General features: G+C 41.0%; 1 protein-coding gene across 1 annotated transcript in view; it reads left to right on the forward strand.

Moving 5' to 3' along the window:
* The window catches only part of LOC122816509 (CREB binding protein), a gene marked incomplete in the record, with an annotated part of 4,149,155 nt that overhangs the window by 1,992,978 nt on the left and 2,131,676 nt on the right, over positions 1-24,501 (forward strand). Inside the window, 1 exon segment of the mRNA XM_044089341.1 lies at positions 9,269-9,676. Within this exon segment, the coding sequence (XP_043945276.1) occupies positions 9,269-9,676 (408 nt within the window).

The following is a 24,501-nucleotide window of genomic DNA, read 5'->3' on the forward strand; positions in this document are numbered from 1 at the left end:
AGGGGGGCACGCACTCATACCCCCTTTGCAGACTAGCCATGGCACTGTGGGGCACAGCCTTGACTTACCAAGTACATCTTCAAGCTCAATTCCTGCCAGGAAAGCAAAATACTCTGGCAGACGATTTAAGCAGAAACATTATGGACCCTCACGAGTGGAAACTGGATCCACAAGTCTTCAGCATGATAATAAAGAAATGGGGAGACCGGACATAAACCTATTTGCCTCTCCTCAAAATTATCAACTGAAAAAATTCTGCACAAGGACTTATCACGGACAAGCATGGAAAGTGGACGCCCTATCCTTCAGTTGGAAAAACACATCAGTTTACGCCTTTCCTGCCCTGCCTCCTCTTCCCAAGGTACCACTAAAAGTCAGACAGGAGAAACCAAAGATGATACTAATTGCCCCGGACTGGCCCTGCGAATACTGGTACCCAGTCCTAAGGAAGATGTCTCAATTCCCAGCTTGGTACTTACCTCAGATACCTCACTTACTGTCCCAGCAAAACAATCAAATCCTTTACAATCAGCTCCAGGCACTGAACCTGGCAGCATGGCTGATCATGTAATTATTCAAACACCACCTCTCAGTAAAGCTGTGATGAATGTCATTTTGGAGGCCAGAAGGCCTAGTACTAGAAAATCTTATGCCGATAAATGGAAGAGATTCTGTGCTTGGAACCAAGCACAAGGAACTGATACAGCAGAGCCAAATATTCCTCAGATTTTACAATACTTGACTGAGGTGCTTGACAAAGGCCTATCTCTTTCATCAATAAAAATCCATGCCTCTGCCATCTCGGCTCATTACAACACAGAGCCACCAATCTTTTCTCATCCTTTACTAAAGCAGTATCTTAGAGGGGCCAAAAATTTAAGGCCTCCCAGAAGATCACCAATTCCTGCATGGGACCTCAATTATGTGTTGGAAGAGCTCACCCTGCCTCCATTTGTACCATCTGCTACTGCAGACCTAAAGTTCATATCATGGAAAACAGCTCTGCTCCTGGCAATTACTTCAGCAAGAAGAGTCTCAGAGCTACAGGCCCTCATGGCTGTGGAGCCTTTTATAATTTTTTATCCAGACAGGGTGTCCCTGAGGACCAATCCTTCATTTATGCTTAAGGTGGTTTCCAATGTGGCTCTTAACCAAACTATTCATCTGCCAACCTTTTATCCAAATCCACAGAACAAGGGGGAAAGGATTTTGCATTCATTGGACGTACACAGACAGCTAAGATTCTACTTGAGCAGGACTAAAGCTCTAAGAAAAACTGAGCAGTTACTAGTGACATATGCTGCAGGATCAGAAGGAAAGGCTATTTCAAAGCAGACTATTTCAAAGTGGATAAGCCACTGCATTCGTTTTTGCTACTTACTCCATGGCAAACCTGTGCCCAAGGGCATTAGGTCTCATTCCACCAGAGCTGCAGCAACATCAGCAGCCTTTCTCAGAGGAGTACCAACCAAAGACATTCTAGAGGCTGCTACTTGGAGTTCTGTTCACACTTTTACAAAGCATCTGTTCACTTTTTTACAAAGCATTATCATTTGCCTCTGTACTCTAAGTCCAGGGCAGGCTTTGCCACTGCAGTTCTGCAGGGCCTTATAGCCACCCCCAATGCTGTTTAGCTCCAGCCTCCCATCCATAGCTTTGGGATTCTACCCAAATGTAATGACTGTAACAGTGAAACACGAAGAACATAGTACAGTTGTGTGCACTTACCATAAATGTAGATGTTCGAGTGTATTCACTATTGCAGTCCAGGTTACCCGCCCGCCATCCCCCTTTTATTCTGGAGTTTCTCTTTCCTTCACTATCTTCTACAACCTATGTGGTATATTTGCTTGTAGATGAAGGTAAAGTTTGTATTGTTGCATGTATATAAAGTTTATATATGTATATTTTTGCTACCTTTTTGGGGGCACCTGACATCTGAGGCAAGAAAAACTAAAGAAAATGGCGTTGGCTGCTTGTTTTTATACCCCTGGATGACCTGACGTCAAGGAAGAGGAGACAGCAACTGATGCAGGACCCAAGACTTTGGAATTCAGGCCGACCGAGGGAAACCTGCCAGCAGATTACCCAAATGTAATGACTGCAACAGTGAATACACTCGAACATCTACGTTTATGGTAAGTGTACACAACTGTACTTTCCCTGTTCTTCTGCATTTAGCCAAGGGCAATCATCACCTGTTACCTTACAGGGTGAACCTGCTCACAGAAGAGAAGGGAGCTCTCTTCCATCACTACCTGTCCACCCTTCAACTGACACTGTGGGTGATTTTGGTTCCACAGACACCTTTTCTCTGAGGACATGCTAAGGGTCCTGCAGGAGGCCAGGAAACCCAGTTCTAGGAAATCCTACTGATCCAAATGGAAGAGGTTTTCTGTTTGGTGTCTTTCTCATAACCTGGATCCACTTTCTGTTGATGTTCCTTTGGTTCTGTCTTATCTGTATGAATTACTCAGTGCTGGGTTGGGTTATTCTTCTGTTAAGGCCCACATATCAACTATCTCTGCTTGTATGCCTTTACCTCCTTCTTTAATTTCTAGATCTGAAGCTAAACAATCCGTAAAAGGCATCATTTGTATTAGGACTCCCAGGAAGCCTTTTCCTCCTCCTTGGGATCTTAATTTTGTTTTGGAAAAATTGAATCCTTTTGAGCCTGTAGCTTTCAGCTTCCTTTCATCATTGCTGTTGGAAGACCATTCTTTTGTTAGCTCTTAATTTTGCCAGACGGGTGTCGAGCTTCAAGCCCGTATGGCTTGTCCTCCTTTTTTTTGGTGTTTTCATAAGGACAGGGAGTCCTTGCATACTAATCTTCCTTTTTTGCCTAAGGTGGTGAATGAGTTGTCCCTTAATTGGTCTGGTCATTTGCCCACTTTTTTTTTCTCTTCTCTGCAGTCTGCCAGTAAGAAGGTGCTGCACAAGTTGGAAAGTTCTCCAAAGTTTTTTTCTTTTTGTTATTCCTTTCATGGCAAGAACCTTCCTTATTCTGTTAAGGCTCATTCTACTAGGGCTGTGGCTTCTTCTGGTGCTCTTTTCAAGGGTTTGGATACTAACTCTATTCTTGAGGCAGCTACCTGGACCTCTGTTCATAGATTTACCAATGACTGCAAGTTGGATGGAGTCTCCAGAGCTAGAGCTGGTTTTGCTAGGGCCATTCTTCATTGATTCCTAGAGGGTTCTGTTGGTTCTTCCTCCTCCCAAGTTTCTTCCTAAACTTTGGCACTCTTCCTAATGTTATGAATGCTGTAACAGTGAAATGGAAGGACATAGTACAGTTGTGTAAAATATTAATATAACGGTAGATGTCCTTCTCTTCATTTTTGTAGTATTCACTCCCTGCCTTCCCCGCTGTTCCATTTGCCTTCTGAATGTACTGGTTACCCTTTTCTTTTCCTTGGACTGGCATTCCTACTGGGACTTTCAGTTCTGAGGATTGTACATCCGGACGTAACTTTTATGCCGTATGTTACACAAGGACTATCCATGTTGATGTATGGCTTACCTTAAAGCAACCTAAAGGTTTTGGTATACGAATCAGACATCAGGCCGCCCTTGACAGGGGATCCCCAATGTTACGAATACTGCAACAGTGAAGAGGAGGACATCTACCGTTGTGCTAAGATTTTAAACAACTGTACTAAATAGTAGAGGGAAAAGCTAATAATGGTAGATTTGTAGTAGTAAAGGTGTCTTGCCAAGGATAGATGATTGCACTGACATGTATTTCTTCCACCAAAAGCCTGCATTTATGGAGTTTTTAGAAAATTTTGGGAGAAATACTCTGCTTTCAGCAGGGAATATTATTATTGCCTGGGATTAGAACTTGATTTGAAACAGTGAGGATGCATCAGGGAGACCTAGAAGGGTAAATATTGCAAAAAAATAGATCTTTGAAAACTTTACGAGAATGTTTGTTATGGAGGGTAAAATAACTTTGCCAGACTGGATTGAATTTATATTTCTCAGGAGCATGTGTATTTTAAATAAAGCTTTGACACACATTGTATAGTTGTTTCGATCATACAGTCATAAAAACTAATGTAAAATTAGATGCAGGGTAAAGAAGTAAAAATGAGACATTGGCACTTTACTACTTGCCTTTTAAAAAGAGAGAAATTTAGGAATCTGGTATTTAGCATAATTTGAGAGTCATTATGGAAGGTAGAAATTTCTTTAGAAGGGATAGTTAATGAGTTGGATAGTATGAAATGGAGTTTAAAAGTCAGGAAAAATAAAAGAAAGCTATAGAAAACAAGTAATATGAATTATTTAGTAGGGCTGACAAAGGGAAAATACTGCAGAATAAGTGTAGTCTCAGAACTATAGGATTAACTTCAGAGTGCTAAATGGAAAAAAAAATTAGAATGCATAGATAATATGCATGAGTTTGGAAAGGTTGCCATTATGGATCTGTTTTTTTAATAAAAAAGGTTTAGTGCAATGACTTGCAACAGAAAGTAACACGGGTTGCCACCAGACTTAAGAAGCTTGTTATAAGAAAATAACCAGAGATTGTATTGAGGTATTGGAGATATTTTATGAAACTTTGTATAAAGCAAAGATATGTGGAACCCAATAAAAGGAACAAATGGAAATATTCTTGGAAGACTTAATTGTACCAAACGTATGGGAAGATGAGTCTCAACTCAACAATTAATAGTCAAGTTAGCATGAGTTGAGATAAAAATGGTTATGTATATATAACCAACAGGCTGTCCTGCAGGAATTGATGGTATTCATGTGGAAATTTAGAATTTGAGTGGGAAGAAAGTGGTAAAGATTTGGAAGGTATTGTTTAGCAGTATTTTAAAAGGAGGAGAATCATTTGCATATTGGAATAAAGCTGTGGTGGATTTGTTCCCCAAAGAGGGTAAAAGCCGTTTAGACCCATTTCAGTTTTTAACCGTGATTGTAAAGTGCTTGTGTTTACTAGCTAAGAGAATGGTAAAGGTTTTGACAAAATTGATTGATATGGATCATCTCAGTTTTGTGGAGAGGAGGTAAACATTTAACAATATTAATAGAATGTTGGTGATCCAGAAGGAAGATGAAAGTAAGAACATGTGGCTGTTGGTGGTGGGTCTTGATGTAGAGAAAGCATTCAATACAGTCAACTGTTTTTTTTTTTTTTTTAGTAGGGCAACGGAAGCATTTGCATTCACTGATTGAATAATAGGGTTGATTAGGAGAGTATGTGAAGGGTCAAAGGTAAGAATCAAGTTGGAAAGGTTCCTTTCTGGCCAGCTGTAGTTGTACAGAGGAAATAGGCAGGGGCATACTGTTTCCCCTTTATTTGGTTTACATTTAGATCCTTTGGACTTGCAAATGCAAGGATACAACTGGTTTGGTAATCAATAAAAATTAACTTTATTTGCATATATTATTTTATACTTGATAAATACTGAAAAGAACATGTTAGTGTGGAACATTTTAAGCCAGTTTGAAGTCTTTTTGGGATATAAAATTAGTGAAGATAAAACAAAGACCATAGTGGTCAAACTATGTACCTAAACATAGACCAGTTCAGCAATGCCCTTATTTATGGGGACACTATTATATGAAGTATTTTGTTGTATCGATTAAAAATGATTCAGTTACGACAACTAAGAATACATGGGATAGACTAAATAAAAGTTAATACAAAAACTGAAAATCTAGACGCTCATCATTATAGATATGGTTGGTAGGATACAAGCACTGAAAATGTTTTTAGTCTCTGTAATATTATGTACAGATCAGGGGTATTTTTGTTAACCAAGGAGAAGTTGTGGATGGTAATAGAGTTGAAAGAATTTATTTTTGAGGGCAAGAGTTAAGTGGGATAAGTTGATCCTACTCGTAGAACAAGGTGGTTTACTTTTACATAATTTGAATGAATTCTTTAGAGCTAGCTGGTTATAAATTTAATTGGGATGGAATGATAATAGAAGGGGATTGAGAAATAGAGAGAAAGTAGGATTTTGGATGCAGATCCTTAAGGAGAAAGACAACAGCTGTACAGAATAGCGTACTCATAAAGTTGCAGAAAGTGTTCTAAGATCTCACCCAATACTAGAATGGATAAAGATTTTTGCCAATGGGGATGACTAGGATGAGGTCAAGGGGAAATTTGGACCACAGGTTAGAGATTGCATTCCCCACAAAGGGTTGATATCAGTGTATAGGCAAGTGGAGAGGGATACAGGAGTACTAAGTGAAAGACCAGGTCTGCTAGAGTTTCAGGTTGAGTCTATAACAGAAACTGCTGTTAAACAATGGGTAATTAGTAGGGCATATAAAATATTGCATGAAAACTGTAAGAATCATTTAAAGGGTATTAAAAAATAAAAGGCAATTTCCAAAAATAAAAATAAACCATGGGAGGACTTCTGTATGGCTCCTACGTATGCAACAAAGTCCAGAAGGTTTAGGATTTTTATTTGGAAGTGTTTCTATTGGTATTTTATACCCCATGCTGACTTCAGATAATTTTTTCTTTAGGTTGATAGCAGTTGCTAGAAATGTGCTGGGAAAGAGAGGGGTAATTGGAAACTTTTTTGTTTTTGTTTTTTGTTTTTTTAAGTGTAATGGGTTTGCAGAATTTAAAACTCTGTATACAGTGTGTACTCAGAAATGTTGGGGAGCAAATGGCTGTAACTAAGGAAATGATTCTTTTGGACTGGGACACAGGATCTGAATTGCCTACACATTATGCCTTAACTAAGTTTAATGCTGTTGGCTGACAGAAAGGCAGTCATTACAAAATGGAAATCAAAATCTGGACCACTTGTAATTGAAGTACTGAATATTATAAATGAGATAAAAAAACTGGAGGTGAGAACTTTAGAAAAGTGAATGAGCAAATTACACAGAATTAAATGGAATTTGCAGGAACAATACATACAGAATAATGTTCAGAAGGAAGAGGTTTAAGAAAACGATGTAATTCAGCAGTTTATGTAGGAGTAAATTACAGTTGTTAAAAATGAAAACATGCAATGTATGCTGGCTGTATATGAAAAATGTCAATATGGTTTGTTTCCTTTTCTGCTAATGTGTGTATGTCTATCTCTTAAATGGTCATTTAAAAAAAGGTTTAAAAGTTGACCAGATTTTAATAGCTTAACTAGATTTTTGTGTATTAGAATAGGTAATTTGAGGGGAAACACAGTGTATTATAGTGTATTGCTTTAACACTCTAATTACTTTATCAAGTGATGAAGCTCATTGGTTAATTTAAAAAGTTATGACACTGTTTTTAGTATTTAAATAATTTATTTTCTGTGTCTTGATGTTCTGAAAACGTTATTGTCAATAAAGTGCTAAACTCATTTGGCACTCAGTGAGCTGTTTCGTCAGTGTGGGCATTTGATTTAGTTTTTCAGTGTTGTGCCTTATCGTGACATTTTAAGTTTGGTTAGTTGTGTGAGGTACCTAGACTAACAGTCCTTGATAATTCATATTTGTCATGGCTGTCCAAATGCCTTCCAGTCAGCTGTTTGTGTTGGCATTGCTTGGCTTGTTAAAAGTTCCTTTAATTAATTGGATTATGCTTTAATGTATTATTGCAGTATGAATAAAGTTGACTGGTGTGAGTGATGCCTGTATCCCTGGTCAGCCATAACTACCTGGGTTTGGAAAACAAGGGTAAATGATATGCTTAAATTTTTTTTTTTAAAAAAACACAACTTTATTTATTTCATATCAAAACAAAACAAATCCAACAACAACCAATATACAAAAGTGCCAGTTCTCTCAAGTGTACATTGCTTAAATTTATAGAGAATGTACTTGTGAGACTGCATTTGTTGGATGTATTTACGAAATCCTGATGTTGCCAACATAGTAATATTGTGTAATGTATTTGGGCAAGATAACTTGTCATTTATAATTTAGTATAATGGCAAGGACTCACCTTACTGCTACAGCTGCTGATGAAACAAAGGTGGGGGTTGATTTGTGTGATTGTAGACATACTAAAAGTATTTTGCCATTGGAGAAAACTGATTCAGAGGTTAACTGTTAGTTTTGAGTGTAAAACTGTAGGGAACTAGGCTATACTTGTGTGACTGATAGCAGAGTCCTACTCCTTCCCTAGCAGTTCTGTTTTGATAATTTATTAAAAAAATAAAAAGTTGAGAAAGACCAGGTAGTGAGGCAGTCTCTGAAGGTGAAGTACTAAAACATTTTGACTGTTAAGAGCAAGGATGAAATGGTAGTTATTTTTTGTTTTTGCACCTACAAGTCATGATCTGAAGCCTCCCTCTCAGCCCCAAAGTTTGACCCATTAGATTATCTTCTGGGCAAGAACGTATAGGGACCATTTTGTTCTCTTTCATGGCTAGAGTGAGACAACTAAGAGCAGTACTGTCATCCACTGTGGGAGTAGGTCTTTTTTTTGTTTATATGACTACATCGTGTCACGGTAGCTCAACTTCTGCAAGTGATAGGGACATGCATGCTTCCACACCTGTAGTCTTTACTTCAGGGAGCAACACACTACAGGGCAAGTCAGGCTTTTCCTCATGTTTCAACTGTGGTCTTTCTCCCTGAAGTGTGTGAAATGACAGTTGTTACTCAGTTCCCATATCCCGAGTACCAGCTCCTTCCATTGCCTTTCTGGAGCAAAAATCAGGGCTTTATTCCTTTTTGCTATCAGTGCTGTCTGGATATGTACTTTTACATTGAGTATTTCTGACAGTGGTGCTTTGCTTTCATGGGACCCTGAATTGTATTAGCTTGCCCTGACAGAACTTGCAGTACTTTACCAAGATTTGGACCCATTGATGTGAATGCATACCCAATAACTGAACCCTAGAAAGGTACAAAGAATTGAGATGATTTAAAGTTGACTGCAGTGTAAACCTTAAATGTTGCAAGCTACTTATAATGTGATGTGCACCTGCATTACATATTTTGACAACAGTCTTATCTCATTTATTCCTAATAAGTAGTAGTGTGAGTTTGAGGTAGGTGGCAGTGTTTCTAAAGAATTGATAGCAAATTGTGGCTTTCAACTTTTATTTTAGTGCAGAATCTGCACTATTTATTTTTTAAAGGGGCATACTTGTGGCTTTTACTGAAGTTGTATATCCTGAAGAGTTTGCATCACTGCATTTTAATGAGCAGGGATATGAGTGAGGTCTTCTCCCTGTTCCTGTATGCTTTAATAGTTTGGTTGTATTTTTTCTGTTAGTTTGTAATTTAGTTTGTCTCATTCTGCATTTTTTTTGCATAAATAAGTCTTGTCTCACTATTGTTTTCTTTTCAGCAGGGACAAGTATCAAGCACTACTCTTTCAATGAATAACTCATTAAGTATGTTGGGGTCACAAGGCAATCAGCTGTCAGCCTGTCCACCTGTTTCACAGCAGCCTCTACATCAGACTCCTCCTCCTCCTCCTGTATCAGCAGCTGGAAATGTGCCATCAGTGCAGCACCAGACTCCACAAGGATTAACTCCTCCACAGTCTGTTCCTACCCAGCCTTCCACACCATTGTCTTTAAGTCAGGCAACAACACCTACACCAGGATCTGTTTCTAGTACGTCACAAGCACAAAACACCCCCCCCACTCAGATCTCTGCTCAGCCCCCAACTCCAGTACAGATTCAACCTGTGTCAACACCGCAGTCGCAGCAGCAGCCATCATCTGTGCAGGCTCAGCCACCCACTTCTCCAGTAAGTAACACTGCAGGAAGCGGATAAGTATTTTAAGTGGAGACAAATTTTAAAAAGCTTTTAGATCTGTTTAGAAAGTGTTCATGCTGTTTATTCTCTCCTCGAGGCTGGGAGGAACTTTTGAATAGAGATTTTTTTGGCTAGATTTGTAATGGTCTGCAGACTTGTTGACTGTTACTTACCTGTGAACTTTTCTGATGTCAAGAATCCTCCAAAGTTGGTGTACAATTGAGATTTTTTTTCCTGCTGTCTTAAGGTTTGCTGTTTGTGTTTGGTTCCACAGTCTGAAGGGTGCTCATTTGTCCTAACACATGCCATGACATCTTACACCAAACTAAGAGAATGTTTTTTGCTCCATTGGATGCCCATTCTTTTCCACCAGTCAAGCATATCAGAGCTGTTTTTTAAATCACCTTTATTAAATTATCACTTAAGACATAGTCAAACATACATTAATTGAAAACAAACCATATTAATTTTCCATTTACGTACATTCTGCATCACACGTCTTTCATTGCAACTGTCATCAGTCCAACGTTACATAAATTGCACAATCCCTACTTCTTGAACCTCACTCCTCCTCCTGAACATTGTTCTGCATGTATTGTTCCCACAATTTCCATATATATCTATGTAATTTATACCTTCCCTTTTTAAAAATTCCTATTCCAGTTCTTTTATCTTATTTCCGATAGTCAGCACTTCAAATGTAGTTGGTTTAGACTTTGATTTCCACTTTCTAGTAATTGCTGTTTTTGCAGCCAGGAGAATTAATCTTAACAAAACCTTACTATATCTAGGCAATTCAGATCCTGGGCCAGCTCAAAAGAATAATTTCTTAGTTACAGCCATTTTGCTTAACCACAAACATGTCAGATCTTAATCTTGATGTTCGTTATGAAATTTTATGGAAGTATTCACATATTTGATAACTAGAACCATACCTAGGTTATATGGCAGCCTGGACAGTTCTCCCAAATGGTATCTCCTCAGTTTGAAGTTGAGGAACAAAAATAGGTATTTCTCAAAGATGAGGAGCAAAAGAAGAAAAAGCTGTTATCTGAGACTTTTGCAAACTGCACACTGAGTACTGTAGCCATGATTGCATTCCTTACCTTTGGCAGCTGTCGATTGCTCCTCCTAACAGTTAGTATCTAGGGTAGCTGCCCCCTTTACAGCTTTGCCTAGAAGATACACGCCATCAAAGTATCTTGTGTCTAATAGATCATGAGCCAATACCCAGACTAGTATTGTCTACACCTACCTCAGATTTAACAAGATGGTTGCAGTGGAGTGCACTGGCACAGTAATTTGCAGAATTGTTGTCTTGTGTGTTACCATAATGATGCCAGAGTACTACGAGAAGGCAAAGGATATAGAGAGTAGACAGTAGTCACAGCACTCCAGAGATGTCTGTCCCTTACATAGTTCTGCTTTTTCTCAGCTTTCCTTCTCTTTACAGGAGGGGATATCAAGCTCACAGACAATCCTCCCCCTTTGTAGATAACATTGAGCCTGTAAATGGTATATTTTTTTAGCAACCACATTGGCAGGGCGTGCAGTCTGTGGTGGAGCAGTTAGAGCATATCCACGAATAGCTTGCTGTGAAGAGGAGTCCTCCTGAATGGGGATTTCTATTAGGACCAAGAACATAAATTCAGAGGCAACACCCTAACTGTGTCCAACAACCCGTAGTGGTTCAGAGTTAAGAAAGTCCACCACTGCCTCTTTTGCCAAGACTGACATGCAGTTTCTCTGCATCGAGCATTTGCTTGGCTTGTGGTGAACCCTGTCATCATTGTTGTAGACGTCTTTCTTTTGAGATCACATTAGCCCTGCCTAGATCCTTTAACATGCATATCAGGTGTCTGAATCACATTTCCTAGCCTCCACTGACGGCTTATTGCCTACTGAACTATTTGCACATCATATGAAAACAAGCTTGTCCATCCCAGAGCTTGGGTCTAGAAGGGTCTTATCTTACCCATTGTGCCCTGGAAAGATAATAGAAGGATTCACAGGATAGAAGAAACCCTTGTCTTTGAAATGCACAAGCACAGTAAGACCTGCTGTCTGGATGACTATTTTAGTAAAACCTGTAGACTCATGGAATCTTCTATCGATTGGCCCAGGTACCCTCACCTTCTGTGTCTCTCTTAAATGCTTTATTAAGTATCTAGAGAAGAGAAGGAGTTTTAGGTCATCCATTCAGTGAATCTGGTGTTCAGAGATGCTGTTTTTCACCCTAGAATCATCCAGTGCCATTCCCTCAGTCAGCAACACTTACACCAGGATTTGTTTCTAGTAAATTACAAACAGAAAACACACACCCCCAACCCACATCTTTGCTCAGTCCCTAACTCCTGTAGCAGCTGGCATGGGATGAGCATGAGCTTTGGAAGCACTGAAGTGTTATCCTCTTGAGGCATTAGTGGCAAAACATATGTTAGAATTTTAACCTGGATTAAGTTCTTGTTTTCAGAATTGGTAGACTGCAGCCCGTCATAAAATTGTAGATCTGGTTCTAATTTTATTTTTCATCAATGCATGCTGCCCAAGAATTGCTTGGATTGAAGAATTTGGCTTTTTTTTTCAGCATTTTTTTAATTCATATTGAGTCAAAAATCAGTAAAATAAGCTTGTTAGATGTGCAGTCAAAACAGGCATGGATAGGTACTGCTGCAATAAATTTTGTTGAGTTACGTCAGTGAACAGATTATCACATTACCAACCCCTTGGGTGAGCCTGTAGCACACAAGCTCTACCTTTCACATAACCATACTGAGTTTGGTTGTAGAGAAGGCAGTTTTTCTGTGTCTTACTGAATTAAGTTCCATGATGATTTACTCCATCCTCTTGCACAACATACCTCTGAGACTTATTGATCTGTAATTATTGGTAGCTGTGGAAGGGCTTGAGACCACAATAGTCTGCTTCCCAGATGTTAGGGACATAGCCATTTTTTAACACCTTTATTAAATTATCACTTAAAGGGACACTCCCAGGGATTTCTTTGTTTTGATTCAGCCTTTGTTTACATTTCAGGTTTGCATTTCTGAGCATGCTCACCTTTGGTTGGGGGGTGCCTACAGGAAGTTTCAAAGGTGTTAGCCAAATTCCATCTCAAATTGCAGTTGTACTGGCAGCAGCTCTCCCTGTGAGCCATTCATTAGTTTAATATGTGCATTTTATCCATTGAGAAAAGTAGACTTTCAGGCATTTTATGACCTGAATCCTGCTGTTACTGTACAAATCACATCAGTAATGCAAGGCTTTTAAAACATTAGTAAACCGAGTTTGTTTCTTTCATTTCATATTTTATTCTGTGGTGATTGTGAATCCTAGCCAACTGCAACAATTTTATGACATGGCGTCTACCTATAGAAAGGATATGACTGAGGCAAACAGTAGTGGGAAACCTATTTGTCTTTCCGTCGTGTCATGTTTTACTGTATTCTGATTTTTGAATACTAGCCTGGTGTAGAGACTTTCTGACCTGCTTGGTAATTCCATAGAAAGCAAGTGTGTGACAGAAGGTTGGAGCATCAGTAGAGACACTCTTATGTTCCTTTTTCAGCTTCTAGTTTGATATGTGCTGATTTCTGAATACTACTAGACAAATGCACTGTTTTTTTTGTGAGCGGGCTGCTTGTACATCTGTAGAAGCCTGAATGATGCAAAATTTAAAAAATTAGTATACACTCATCTTTTCTTTCATAGGTTCATAGGTAGGTACTAGGCTATTGGCCCTAGGGCCTATATAAACCTAGCCAAACGGTACCCTGGCTTTCACCACCCAAAAAAATTATTTTCCTGTGATCCTGTCGAGCAGAGCCACAGAAGTGATCCCCTGGGTGAATTTCCTGTCTCCCATCTAATCATCAAGATTTTTCTTGAAGAGTGCTAATGAGGAGCTTTGTTTGATATAGAAAGATAGTTTGTTCCAGAGTATGGAAAGTCTCTGGGACAGGAATCTATCCCTCTAGCATGTTCTGTTTATTGCAGTGACGAGGTTTAGCTCCCTAGAGCGTGTAGCTCTGAGGGATTGGGATTTCTTTAAGTGGAGCATGTCCAACAGCTCTGGGTTTGACATAGCTTTGTATGTTAGGCAGAGATCGCCTCTGAGTAGGTGATGTGTGACGGAGTAAAGTTAGAGTTTTTTGAGACGGTCTGCATAGGGCATCTGTTTGAGGCCGGTAATCCTCTTTGTGAGGTATTTCTGCGTCCTTTCCAGTTGTTGTAGATGTCTTGTGAGGTACATACCAAAAGGGGCGTTGTACTCTATAATGGGTCTAATGAGTGACAAGTAGAGGGGAATAATGACCTCTTTTTTTCCTGGTTGAGAAGCCTTTTGTGATGAGGTATGCCACGTAGAAGGATTTCCTGACTACTGTGGCGATGTGATTATCAAAGGAGAGACTACTGTCCCACCTGTGTCCCAAGGTGTCTTATCACACTTTCGATTTTAAGTAGACTACCTATGTGGTAGTTCATGGGTACAGAGTTTTTACCATAAGGGATGACAGTGCACTTTTTGGCATTGAGCTTGAGGCCATGGCTTTAACACCAGGCATCTGTCTCAGTGAGGCCCTTTTGTAGGATGTCCACATCGTTAGGAGTTTCGATTATGGCTCCTAGTTTGCAGTCATCTGCGAACATGGTTAGCCAAAGACCTCCTCTGTTAGCCTGTACTTCAGAGAAGTAGATACCAAACAGGAGAGGACCCAGGACTTAACCCTGTGGCACTCTACTTGTCACTGGTCTGAAGTTAGATTTAGAGTCTGCTACTTTCACAGTTTGGGTTCTGTCAGTGAGCCAGTTGGCAACCCATCTTGTGACATAGGGATTTATACCTAGTTTAGTGAGTTTATCTGTAATTCCAGAGTGGGGGATGGTGTTGAAACCCTTGGCGAGATCTAGATAGGCTGTGTGAACCACTTTACCCTCATCTACGGCTTTGGTGACCGCTTCAAAGAAGTCTATATCAGGTTTAGGAGACATGATCTGCCTTTTACAAACCTGAACTGGGTTGGGTCCAGAGTTTGGAGATTACCAATGTCATTGTTTATAAGTTCCATGATGATACGTTCCATAGCCTTGCATACCAGGCTCGTCAGACTAATGGGGCTGTAGTTCCCGTGGTCTGTGGTGGCTCCCCCTTTGTGGAGTTGCTGTGTGCCATTCAGTGGGCACAAAGCCTGAGGTGAGGTTATGATTGAACATGGTACTTAGGTGGGGTGCCAGTTCATTCTGTAGTTCGTGTAGAACGCAGCTTGGGATGTTGTCATGTCCCATGGATGCTGCGTTCTTGGCTTTGGAGAGTGTGTTTTTTACCTGTGCAGCCGTTATTACAGGAACTTTGCATTCTTCCGGTATAGAGATGAGCCCTTTAGGGGGTGAGTGAGGGGTAAAGTTAGCACTGAACCTATCTGCCAGGATGTTGGCAATATCAGTTGGTTCCGTATATTTAGTAATATTGTGCTGTAACTCAGAGCAGATCTGAGTGTTGCCATTGAGATTCTTGACATAGCTATAGAATGCTTTGTGGTTGTCTTTAGAATCTGTGGCGATTTTGTTTTCGTAACTAGCTTTGGGGAATGTTATGAGGGATCTCAGCTTCTTACTGAGGTTGACCAGGGGGTTCCTCCAATCATGGGATTTTACTCTTTTTTGCAACAGTTTCTTTCTTCTGTTGTAGAGTTTGTTTGTGGCAGGGGACCACAAGATTGGCTTCCTTTTTTTGGAAGATAGCATCTTGGTTCTGTTAGGGATTGCATGATCCATGCACTCGTGTAAGTGCTTATAAAGGGCATTTGTATAGGATTCAACAGTCGTACCTCTATTGTCCGTCAGCATGGGTGTCGTGAAGTTTGCCACTTCTGTCTTAAGCATGAGGTTGTCTTTGGAGAAATTTTTTACGGTGGTTTCCCTAATGGGGGTGGGATGTGGTTGCCTAGGGTGATTGGTCAGATCTGACCAACGAGGAATTGACCTCCGGTGTGGAACACTGGTTGCCCATGTTGGTAATGACCAGGTCTAGGATATTGCTGCCCCTGGTGGGGGTCTGGATAAGTTGATCCAAGGTGTTGAAATTTATGAATTCCAGAAAACGTTGAGCACAAGAGTTGATGCATGAGTAGTTTTCCCAGTTAATGGTGGGGTAGTTGAAATTGCCCATTATTAGGGTGTTAGGTTGTACCATAATATTTTCCAGTGTATCAAGAAATGAGGAGTGGGGGATCTGTAGCAAGCTACAATTTGGATTGCGATCTTGCCCAGAGTTAGTTGCACTTGGGTAATCTTGGATGCATTATGCTGAGCAACTAGCCTGGAGGTGTGGATATCCTTAATGAATATGGACATACCTCTGCCTTCAGTGTTTCAGTCCAGGTTAGGTGGCCGAAAGGTGTGGCATGAATTATAGCCTGGTTAATACAGGGGTGCTCACTGCAGCATTGAACCAGGTCTCTGTCACTGCACAGATGTCGATGATCTGTATTTGAAGGAGTGCCTCGAGTGAGTGCATTTTGAGGCTTAGACTTCTAGCAGAACCCTCAGATTTTGCTTGCTTGTACCTGTTACGGTGGTGAATTTGTCATTTGAACCTTGCCTAAAAAAGGCACTGTAGGGGTGGCAAGTCCGTAGCCAGTATCTGGAGTCCCAAGGGCGACAGGTGCAGGCATTCTCTGGCAAAGCATCGTGGTTTGTCGATCATGTCATCCCAGGCAGACAGACACTGAATCCCCTTAGAATGACACCAGAAGCTTAGCCAATCGTTAAAGTCAATCATTTTGTCCTTGTACTGTGGTGTCATTCTGGGTGATGGCAGGATGCTACTCGGGGCTAAGGTCATACCTGCCTGGGCTACAAGATCGGACAGCTCCTCCATGTCTCTCTTCATGTAGTCTAGGGAGGTACATCTCGGGTCATTCACATCAACATGGACAATGGCAGAGTCATATTTGTACTTGTTGTGGAGTGACCTGAGTGTGTGCGTTATGTGGCGGATCCTGGCACCCAACAGGCAGCTGACAGTAACTTTCTCCTTGTTTAGCCTGGTGGGTGGAACATCAGTGTGCCTGACTATAGAGTCATGTATGACTAGAGTGTTGGGTACATTGTTATGCCTTATGGGCTGTGGTTGAGTGGCACACTGAGTTTGTCGGCTGTGTGTCATTTGAGTTGTGTTAGAGGGTGGAGGTTGCTTGCTTTTCTGCTTTGGAGGTCCCTGTTGCTTGGGTAGATTTTTATTGAAAGCCTCTGCGAATGTAGGTGTGTGTTTTGTGTTTCTGTGTGTGTGTTTTGGTGGTGTAGGTTTTGAGGGACTATGTGATGAGTTTGGTGTGGTGCAAATGTTTACCTTCTCCTCTTGACTGTCTAGTCCAGTCTTGGGTGAAGAGAGCTTTAATTCCAGTTTGGCTATATAAGTACATCTCTCACAGGTTGTAGTGTTGGGTGGTAGGAGGGGCTGGTTGTCTGTATACATGAGGCAATTGCTGCATTGCCCTAAGATGCCTAGATTCATTGGGTAGACAGGAGAAAACACCAGGAGCTGACCCTTAGACATGTCTGGATAGGTGCTTATTTATTAAGTGGGAGCCAACCCTTAGACATGCCTGGGATAGGTGCTCATTTATTAAGTATTAAAAACTGTTTTCCTGTAGACAAGTGAGGAAAGTTGAGTGCTGTAGTAATTTGTAGCTTATGTAGTGCTTGCAATGAGTTCTTTCACTTCATATTTTATTTCATTTTTTTTTTGCTGATTTCCAGCTACTATCCAAATGCACTTTCTAGTGTCATGCTACATCTTAGTGAGTTACTACATTGTATTACGTTTTCAACACTTCTTTCTCTTTTAACCTTGTATCTGTATGAATCTGTTTCTAGTTCCATTGTTATTATATATAAACAAATAACTGAAATGATACTGTACAGTTTTTGGCAACATTCTAACAGTTTGCAGTACCTAACGAGTGTCTGATTCCTGTTCTGATGATGATTAGTCCTACATGGTAACATTTAAACTGTCTCCATTCCAACTTACTCACATTATAGCATACCTCTTAGCACAAAAAAATCTGGACAAAGCCTAAAATAATGAACAAATGCCCAAAAATAAAGATAAATTTTAAATGCTGCTCTTATAAACTCAGAAAGTTGCTAGAACAGGATTTCTTAGTATGCATTTACTGAAGGCCACAAAGTCAGAAACTCAAATGTGTGTCATTGTTTAGTAACTTCAGTCCTCAGTGGTTTGCTAGAAAATCAAAATGTTATGACGAACAGACCAAAAATATGAGGCAAAAATCTGAACATTCAGGGAAAGTCTGGATAGTTGAGAAGTATGCATGTTAGTGAAAACAGAGCAAAGTGACAGAGAAAGTACTGTTGTGTAAAATATTACCATAACAGTTGATGTCCTTCTCTTCACTGTTGCAGTATAGAAGCAATGTATTGCTCTGGACAGACCGTCGTTTGTCCAGTATGAATAAGCTTAAGAGAGAGTTTGGTTGTGCCATACATCAAATTTATGCTTTTTCACAGAACATAGGGCATAAAAGAGACTTACAGATGCAACTAGCTAGAACTGTATTGCTCCAGAAGAGAACAGTCGTCATAGGACAAAGGAGTCCATACATATCCAGAAGGAAAAAAATGGAGAATGAGCAAGACGGGGTTGGAGGGGAGGGTGTGACTCCTGCAGCAATGAAGAGAATGACATCTACTGTTATGGTAAGATTTTACATAACTGTACTATGCCATTCTTTATCACTGTTGTAGTATTCATTACAGAAGGGCGAGTAAAAAAGCTCAAGAAACAGAATGGGAGGTGGAAGGCTAAGAGGAACCCCCAACAAACCCACATAAAATGGTTTCAGCAAAAACTGCACTGGCCCTAGAAACCATATCCAACTTAATGCTTATTAAAGGAATGCACTGAAGACCAAGTAACAGCTTCAATGGTGGAATGGTGTCCAACCTCTTGAAGAAGGCACCAGAAGAAGCAACAGCCCTACTGGAATGAGCTCTAACAAAAGCAGACAAAGATTTGCCATGAAAAAATAACAAAAATAAATGGCCTTAGATATCCTGGAGGTGATGGTTTATTTAGAAACAGCCAAACCCAAAGACTTTGAATGAAAGGAAACAAAAAACTTATCAGACTTATAAATAGTCCTAATTATATTCAAATAGTACCTGTGCTCTCTGTGCAAATCCAAGTTATGCAGGACCCTCTCACTAGCAGACTGAGAAGGGAAAAAGGAAGGTAGTTGTACTGACTAATATAAGGGCAATTCATTGACTACCTTGGGCATAGAAGAAGGATTAGTACAAAAGGACACCTATCCCTGTGAAAAAAGGAGGAATGGCCACAAGGGCCTGGAGTTTAGAAACCCTCCAAGCAGAAGTAAGAGCCAGCAAGAAAACAGTCTTCCAGGTACAATGTTGTAAAGATGCAGACTCTACAGGCTCAAAAGGAGCCTGAATCAATCTTTCCAAAACAAAATTAAGGTCATAGGGAGAAGGAATAGGGTTTCTTGGAGGCCTAATATGCAGGACGCTTTTAAGAAATTGTTTGAACTCAAAATGAGAGGTCAAAGGAGGATTTAAGGGCAGGCAAACAGAAATGGCTGACAAATGGGCCTTCACAGAAAAATAGGCCTATCATGACTGGAGCAACTCACACAAATTAAGTGATCAGAGGGACCTCCACTGAAAGAGGGCCCTGTTTAAAACCATGGCACTAGACCAAAAATATCTTCTATTTGGACATATAAAATTTGCTGGTTGAGGGTTTCCTTGCCTGCTATAAAACCCTAAGCACATCCTCAGAAAAGAGGTGCTTAAAAGGATAAAAACCCTGTTACCCACAGTGTCATTTGTAGAGTGGACAAGTGGGGATGTATGACAGACCTCTTGTCCTTTGAGGAGATCCAACTGGTGAGGTAACGTGTGATGCTTGCCCCTGGTCAGATGTACCACAAAACACACACACCCATATATATATATATATATATATATATATATATATAAGACCAAAACAAGTAATTTAAATTCATTGTCATTAGCATCAGTCCCTACCACCATATTAAGACTAATACTGTCAAGAACAGACATGTCATCCTTCCAGCATTGCATAAAGGCAGCAATAGATCAAAGTGATATGCTCTTTCTATATGAACAGTCACATTCATTTTCAGAAACTTTGCATTATACATGGTGCAGCGGTTGCATTGTCACCTCACAGCAAGAGGTTACCCGGTTCAGTTCTTGGCTGGGGTGCCATCTGTGTAGAGTCTGCATGTCTTCCCTGTGTTTGTGTGGGTCTCCTCCAGGTGCTCTGGCTTCCTTCCACGTTACAAAGACATGTATCTGCAGCGTTTCTCCCTGGGCCTCTGCTGCAAGTTGGCTTCATTCCAAGTCGGACTTTCCCGGTAAACAAATGTTAAATAAATAATATTGTATAATTGCTGGAAGTTTGTATACTTCTGACATGTAGCTGAAGTGTTCTTATCATTTGTTTTCATAAAGACTTTACATGCTTTACATTGTGTCAGAACCCTGTAGTTAATTAGATCCTCAAGTACTGACTATGATATGATATGGTCTTTACTCATGATGAAGTGAGAACTCTGAGAAGGTCCTCCTTCTCTGTTATGCAACAAAATATGTTGAGACTTTTGAACATCCTAGCAAGCAAGAAACACACACACACACACTCACTCTGCTTAGTGAAATATTTTCATCATCTCAAATGGCATCTGAATACTATGGTAAGCTTTTGGATTCACTCAGTGGCTAAAGACATAATGTTACAAATGGGATTCAGTACCTGTTAACCTGGCATGAGATGTGCACCAAATAGCCTTCACTTCTTAGCCCCCCCCCCTCTCCACAGAGTACAAGAAATGAGTAGCAAATTTTCTCTCTCCCAGTTTCTTTTTCTGACCTTTTCAAATTTCAAGAAAATAAAAAATAAAAACGTGTGCAAGGTAAAGATCAGAGATGCAGTAACTGCTAAATGCCAGAATTCTCATTAATAAAATTGATGTCCCTCTGTCCTTATGCTGCAGTATCCATGACATAAGGCGAACATTGGTCATAAACAGACAGCAGCCTACCTCAGAACTTTTCTGCCACCTGCGTGACTGCCAGCTTCGGTTGTTGCTCTCTTGCTGAAGTGACTTTGTGCCGTCAGAATTCAGATAAGTACCCCATAGGGGTTTTTGATGATTTTTTGCTACAGTGTTTTGGGTTCATATCAGGTAGAAAGGGCAAGTGTTAGTGTTGAAGGCTGATTCCACATAAAGACTCGCATGAGCTCTGCCTATTCTGTCTAGGGCAAGACCATGACCACACCACTTGTGAAATCTGTCAGCCCTTTAACCCCAAAACAGTCAGGAGTTATCTTGCCACATTAAGTTGTATCTTGAGCACCAGAGCTTGAAACATCTTATTAAAGGCATGGACCCGACGTTGGGAACCTCACAAGAGCCACCTGCTAAAAAGGCCAAAAAATCACGGCCTGATCCAAACGCTGCACCCTCTATTCCATCTGCACCTCTTGAGGATGGTGAAGGCCCGGAGTCCAAGTCGGAATTCTTGGATCTTTCACTGATGGGTACTCAGGCAAAAGTCTTTAGAGGAGCTGCAGGCACGTCCCAGGGGGAGTCACAGACATCCTACTTTGGCACCAGGGGCGGACCTAGGATTCTTTTTTCTTAAGGCCCGTGTGGGGTTTCCCAAATTGTTGTCCACAAAGATGTTATAGCGGATGTTGTGGAATGCCATCCAGCCCTGCATCACATCAGTGACACTTCTCTGTCTGAGGCCCACAAAAAGAAGCTGCTAAAGACAAAGCATTGCTTCTTCCCTGATGTCGGTTCATCCCAACCACCTGACTCCCTCATGCTATGGATACAGCAGCGTATGAATCGAAAGACATAGTATAGTTATGTAAACTCTTACCATAACTTTAGATGTCCTTCTCTACTATATGCTGCTGTATAGTTTCCCACTGTGTCTGCCCCCTGACACTGCCTGACTCCTGACTACCCACTCCATAGTTGCTGTTTCTGGTGGCATTCAGTTCTGAGGTAGCTGCACGCTGACGTTTGTTTTATACCCGACATGTGTTTATGGCCGACGTTCGCTGAGAGATGCGGGACATCACACGTCCCTTCACAGTAGCAGCTATCCTTTGTAAAATGGCCGGACGTACGAGTCGACCAGAGGCAGACTGCCTCATGTTATGGATACAGCAGCATATAGAAGAGAAGGACATCTAAAGTTATGGTAAGATTTTACACAACTATACATGATGTTCTTTGTGTTTCACTGTTGAAGTCATCACATTTGGCTTATCTGCCTGCAGGTAGCCCTCAATCGGCCTGAATACCAGAGTCTTGGGATTTCTGCGTCAGATGCTGTCGCTTCTTCCATGACGTCAGGTCGTCATGGGTATAAAACATGCAGCCGATGCCATTACACCAGCTTTTCTTGCTGTGCAGTGACCGAAGCAGTAGCAGTTCACAAGTGCCGGTCGACCGCCTTCAGAAATTTTCATTTTTCGAGTTTCAGACCTGAAGTCTTCTAAAAGATAAGTACCCCATTGGGGATCCTGTTTTCTTGCTCTAACCAATGTCAGAAAAAGTTAATAAATTCTTGCCTGTGGAAAGCAAATACCTTACAGAGATTTTCATTCTTACTGCGTCACCTGTTTAGGTCCAGACCACAATGTTCCTCGCTGTCAGTTTTGTGCCTTGTTCAACGCCCGAACTATTCGTCGTTGAGCTATTTTTGTCGCTAAATTCTTTCGCTCTCGTTCTCCGTATTCCGAAATGGCTTCGATAAGCCATCCGACTACTGATTTTCCCCCCCAAAAAAACCAAACATAAGGATAAAGACAAAGGCAGACCGTATAGATCCAAAACTGCCGACGAGGCTTCTGTTAAACTAGTAGCCAGTCCACCGGTACTCAGTGAGGCGCTTTCGCAGCCCCTGATACCCACTTCTACAGATTCGCAGGCCTTTACTGAGACCCATTCAGAGTCCGGTATGCCGCGAGATGCTGCTTTGACTATGGAACCTGCGGATTTCTAAGGCTGTATTCAGGCCTTCCGAGTTTCATATTAAACCGAGGACTTCATTTCAAACCAAAAATACCGAATTTCTCAGGCCCAGAGTTCGCGCTACGTCTAGGAAACTGAAGAACAAAGCACATTCTCAGGCCCACATGCCTCAGAAACAAATGCTTAGAATGGCTGAAGATCTTATAACTTTAATTAGGGGAAGCCAGAGTCCCCTCAAAATGACCAAGAACTGATTGTCCTTCTGATTCTTCAGATCACGTGTCTGTTGACTCTGATCCTTCTGATTACCAGGACATACCCTTATCTACCGATGAGGATTCTGATGCAGAGGATTCCATTCCCTCTGCTTCCCCACCAGAAGATTTTTCTTTTGGTGAAACCCTGCATACCCATAGAGAGCATTTCCGCTGGGAGTGCCAGGGCTTCCCACAGTCCGAAAAGAGAATCAGAATTTTTAAACTTGCCTCAGCACAGGCCCCTAGCTATTCCTCCTGTTCTGGAAATTGTAGATGATGTCTTCTTGGCATCCAGCCTTACCCCTGATACTTTGCCTCCAGCTCCCAGGAAACCTGACAGGTATTACAGAGTACCTGACTCCCACAAATTCCTCTTGAAGAATCCTGCTGCAGCCCCCGAGACCATTTCCCAGGGACCTAAAGGCATTAAGGCTACAACAGCCAAAAACCCTACCCCTTCGGACAGGGACTCTAGGGCTTTAGACAGATGGAGGTAAGAAGGTATACACCTCTGCTACTCTTGCCATCAGGGCTTTAAATTGCCAGTTTCATATATTAAAGTATCAGCAGCAAATTATGGAGCTAATTAAGCAGAAAATGGTGTTGATTTGTGATAGTGCAGAACATAAAGATTTACAAGAGTTAATGCATTCTGCTAACCAAGTTGGAAAACATACTTTGCAGTGTGGTTTTGATGCCTTAGAAGCATCTTGCAGGGCTGCTGTCAATGAGTCTGTTCTTAGAAGGCATGCTTGGCTTAAGGAACAAATCTTGCCAGTCCATGTTAAAGCAAAATTACTAGATGCACCATTAAACCAAGAATGCCTGTTTGGCAATAAAGCAGAAGTCGTCCTCAAAAAGATGGAGGAAAAAGCTAAATCTATGCAAACTGTTAAAAGATTTCCTACAGGTACAGCCATCTAGATTCAGTAGGCATTGGCCTTCTAAAAACTGGTCCTTTCCGGTCCCTCCCAGACCTTCTCAGTCCAAGCCCAGGAGCAGCAGACCACCAATATTACAGTGTCAGGGTATGCACAGATCTACGCAATGGAGTGCTCCCACCTCTAAAACAGGGAGTTGTAAGCCACCTTCCTATGATAAAATCTCGCAATGTTTTATCCTTAACTCTTCCTAGCCTTGCCCAAGTTCTTACACCCTTAGGAGGAAAACTCACCCTGCATGTAAAAAACTGGGAGTACATTACCCAGGACAGATGGGTCTTGAACATTGTATCCCAGGGATATAGATTCTACTTCCACTCACTGCCAACCCCAAGCGGATGGCCAGACCTCCCCCCAAACCAGTGGGCAGAGGCCCAAAAGCAAGTACTTTCTCTTCTCAGTATCAAGGCTATTCAGCATGTCCCAGCAGAGCAAAAGGAGCAAGGTTTTTACTCCAGACTGTTTCTGGTACCCAGGAAAGAAAACTCTTGGCGCCCTATCCTGGATCTGTCCATTCTCAACACCTTCCTAGTGGTTCCAAGGTTCAAAATGCT

This window comes from Protopterus annectens, chromosome 12.part0, assembly GCF_019279795.1.
Source record: "Protopterus annectens isolate FY-2018-M chromosome 12.part0, PAN1.0, whole genome shotgun sequence".
NCBI lineage: Eukaryota > Metazoa > Chordata > Ceratodontiformes > Protopteridae > Protopterus > Protopterus annectens.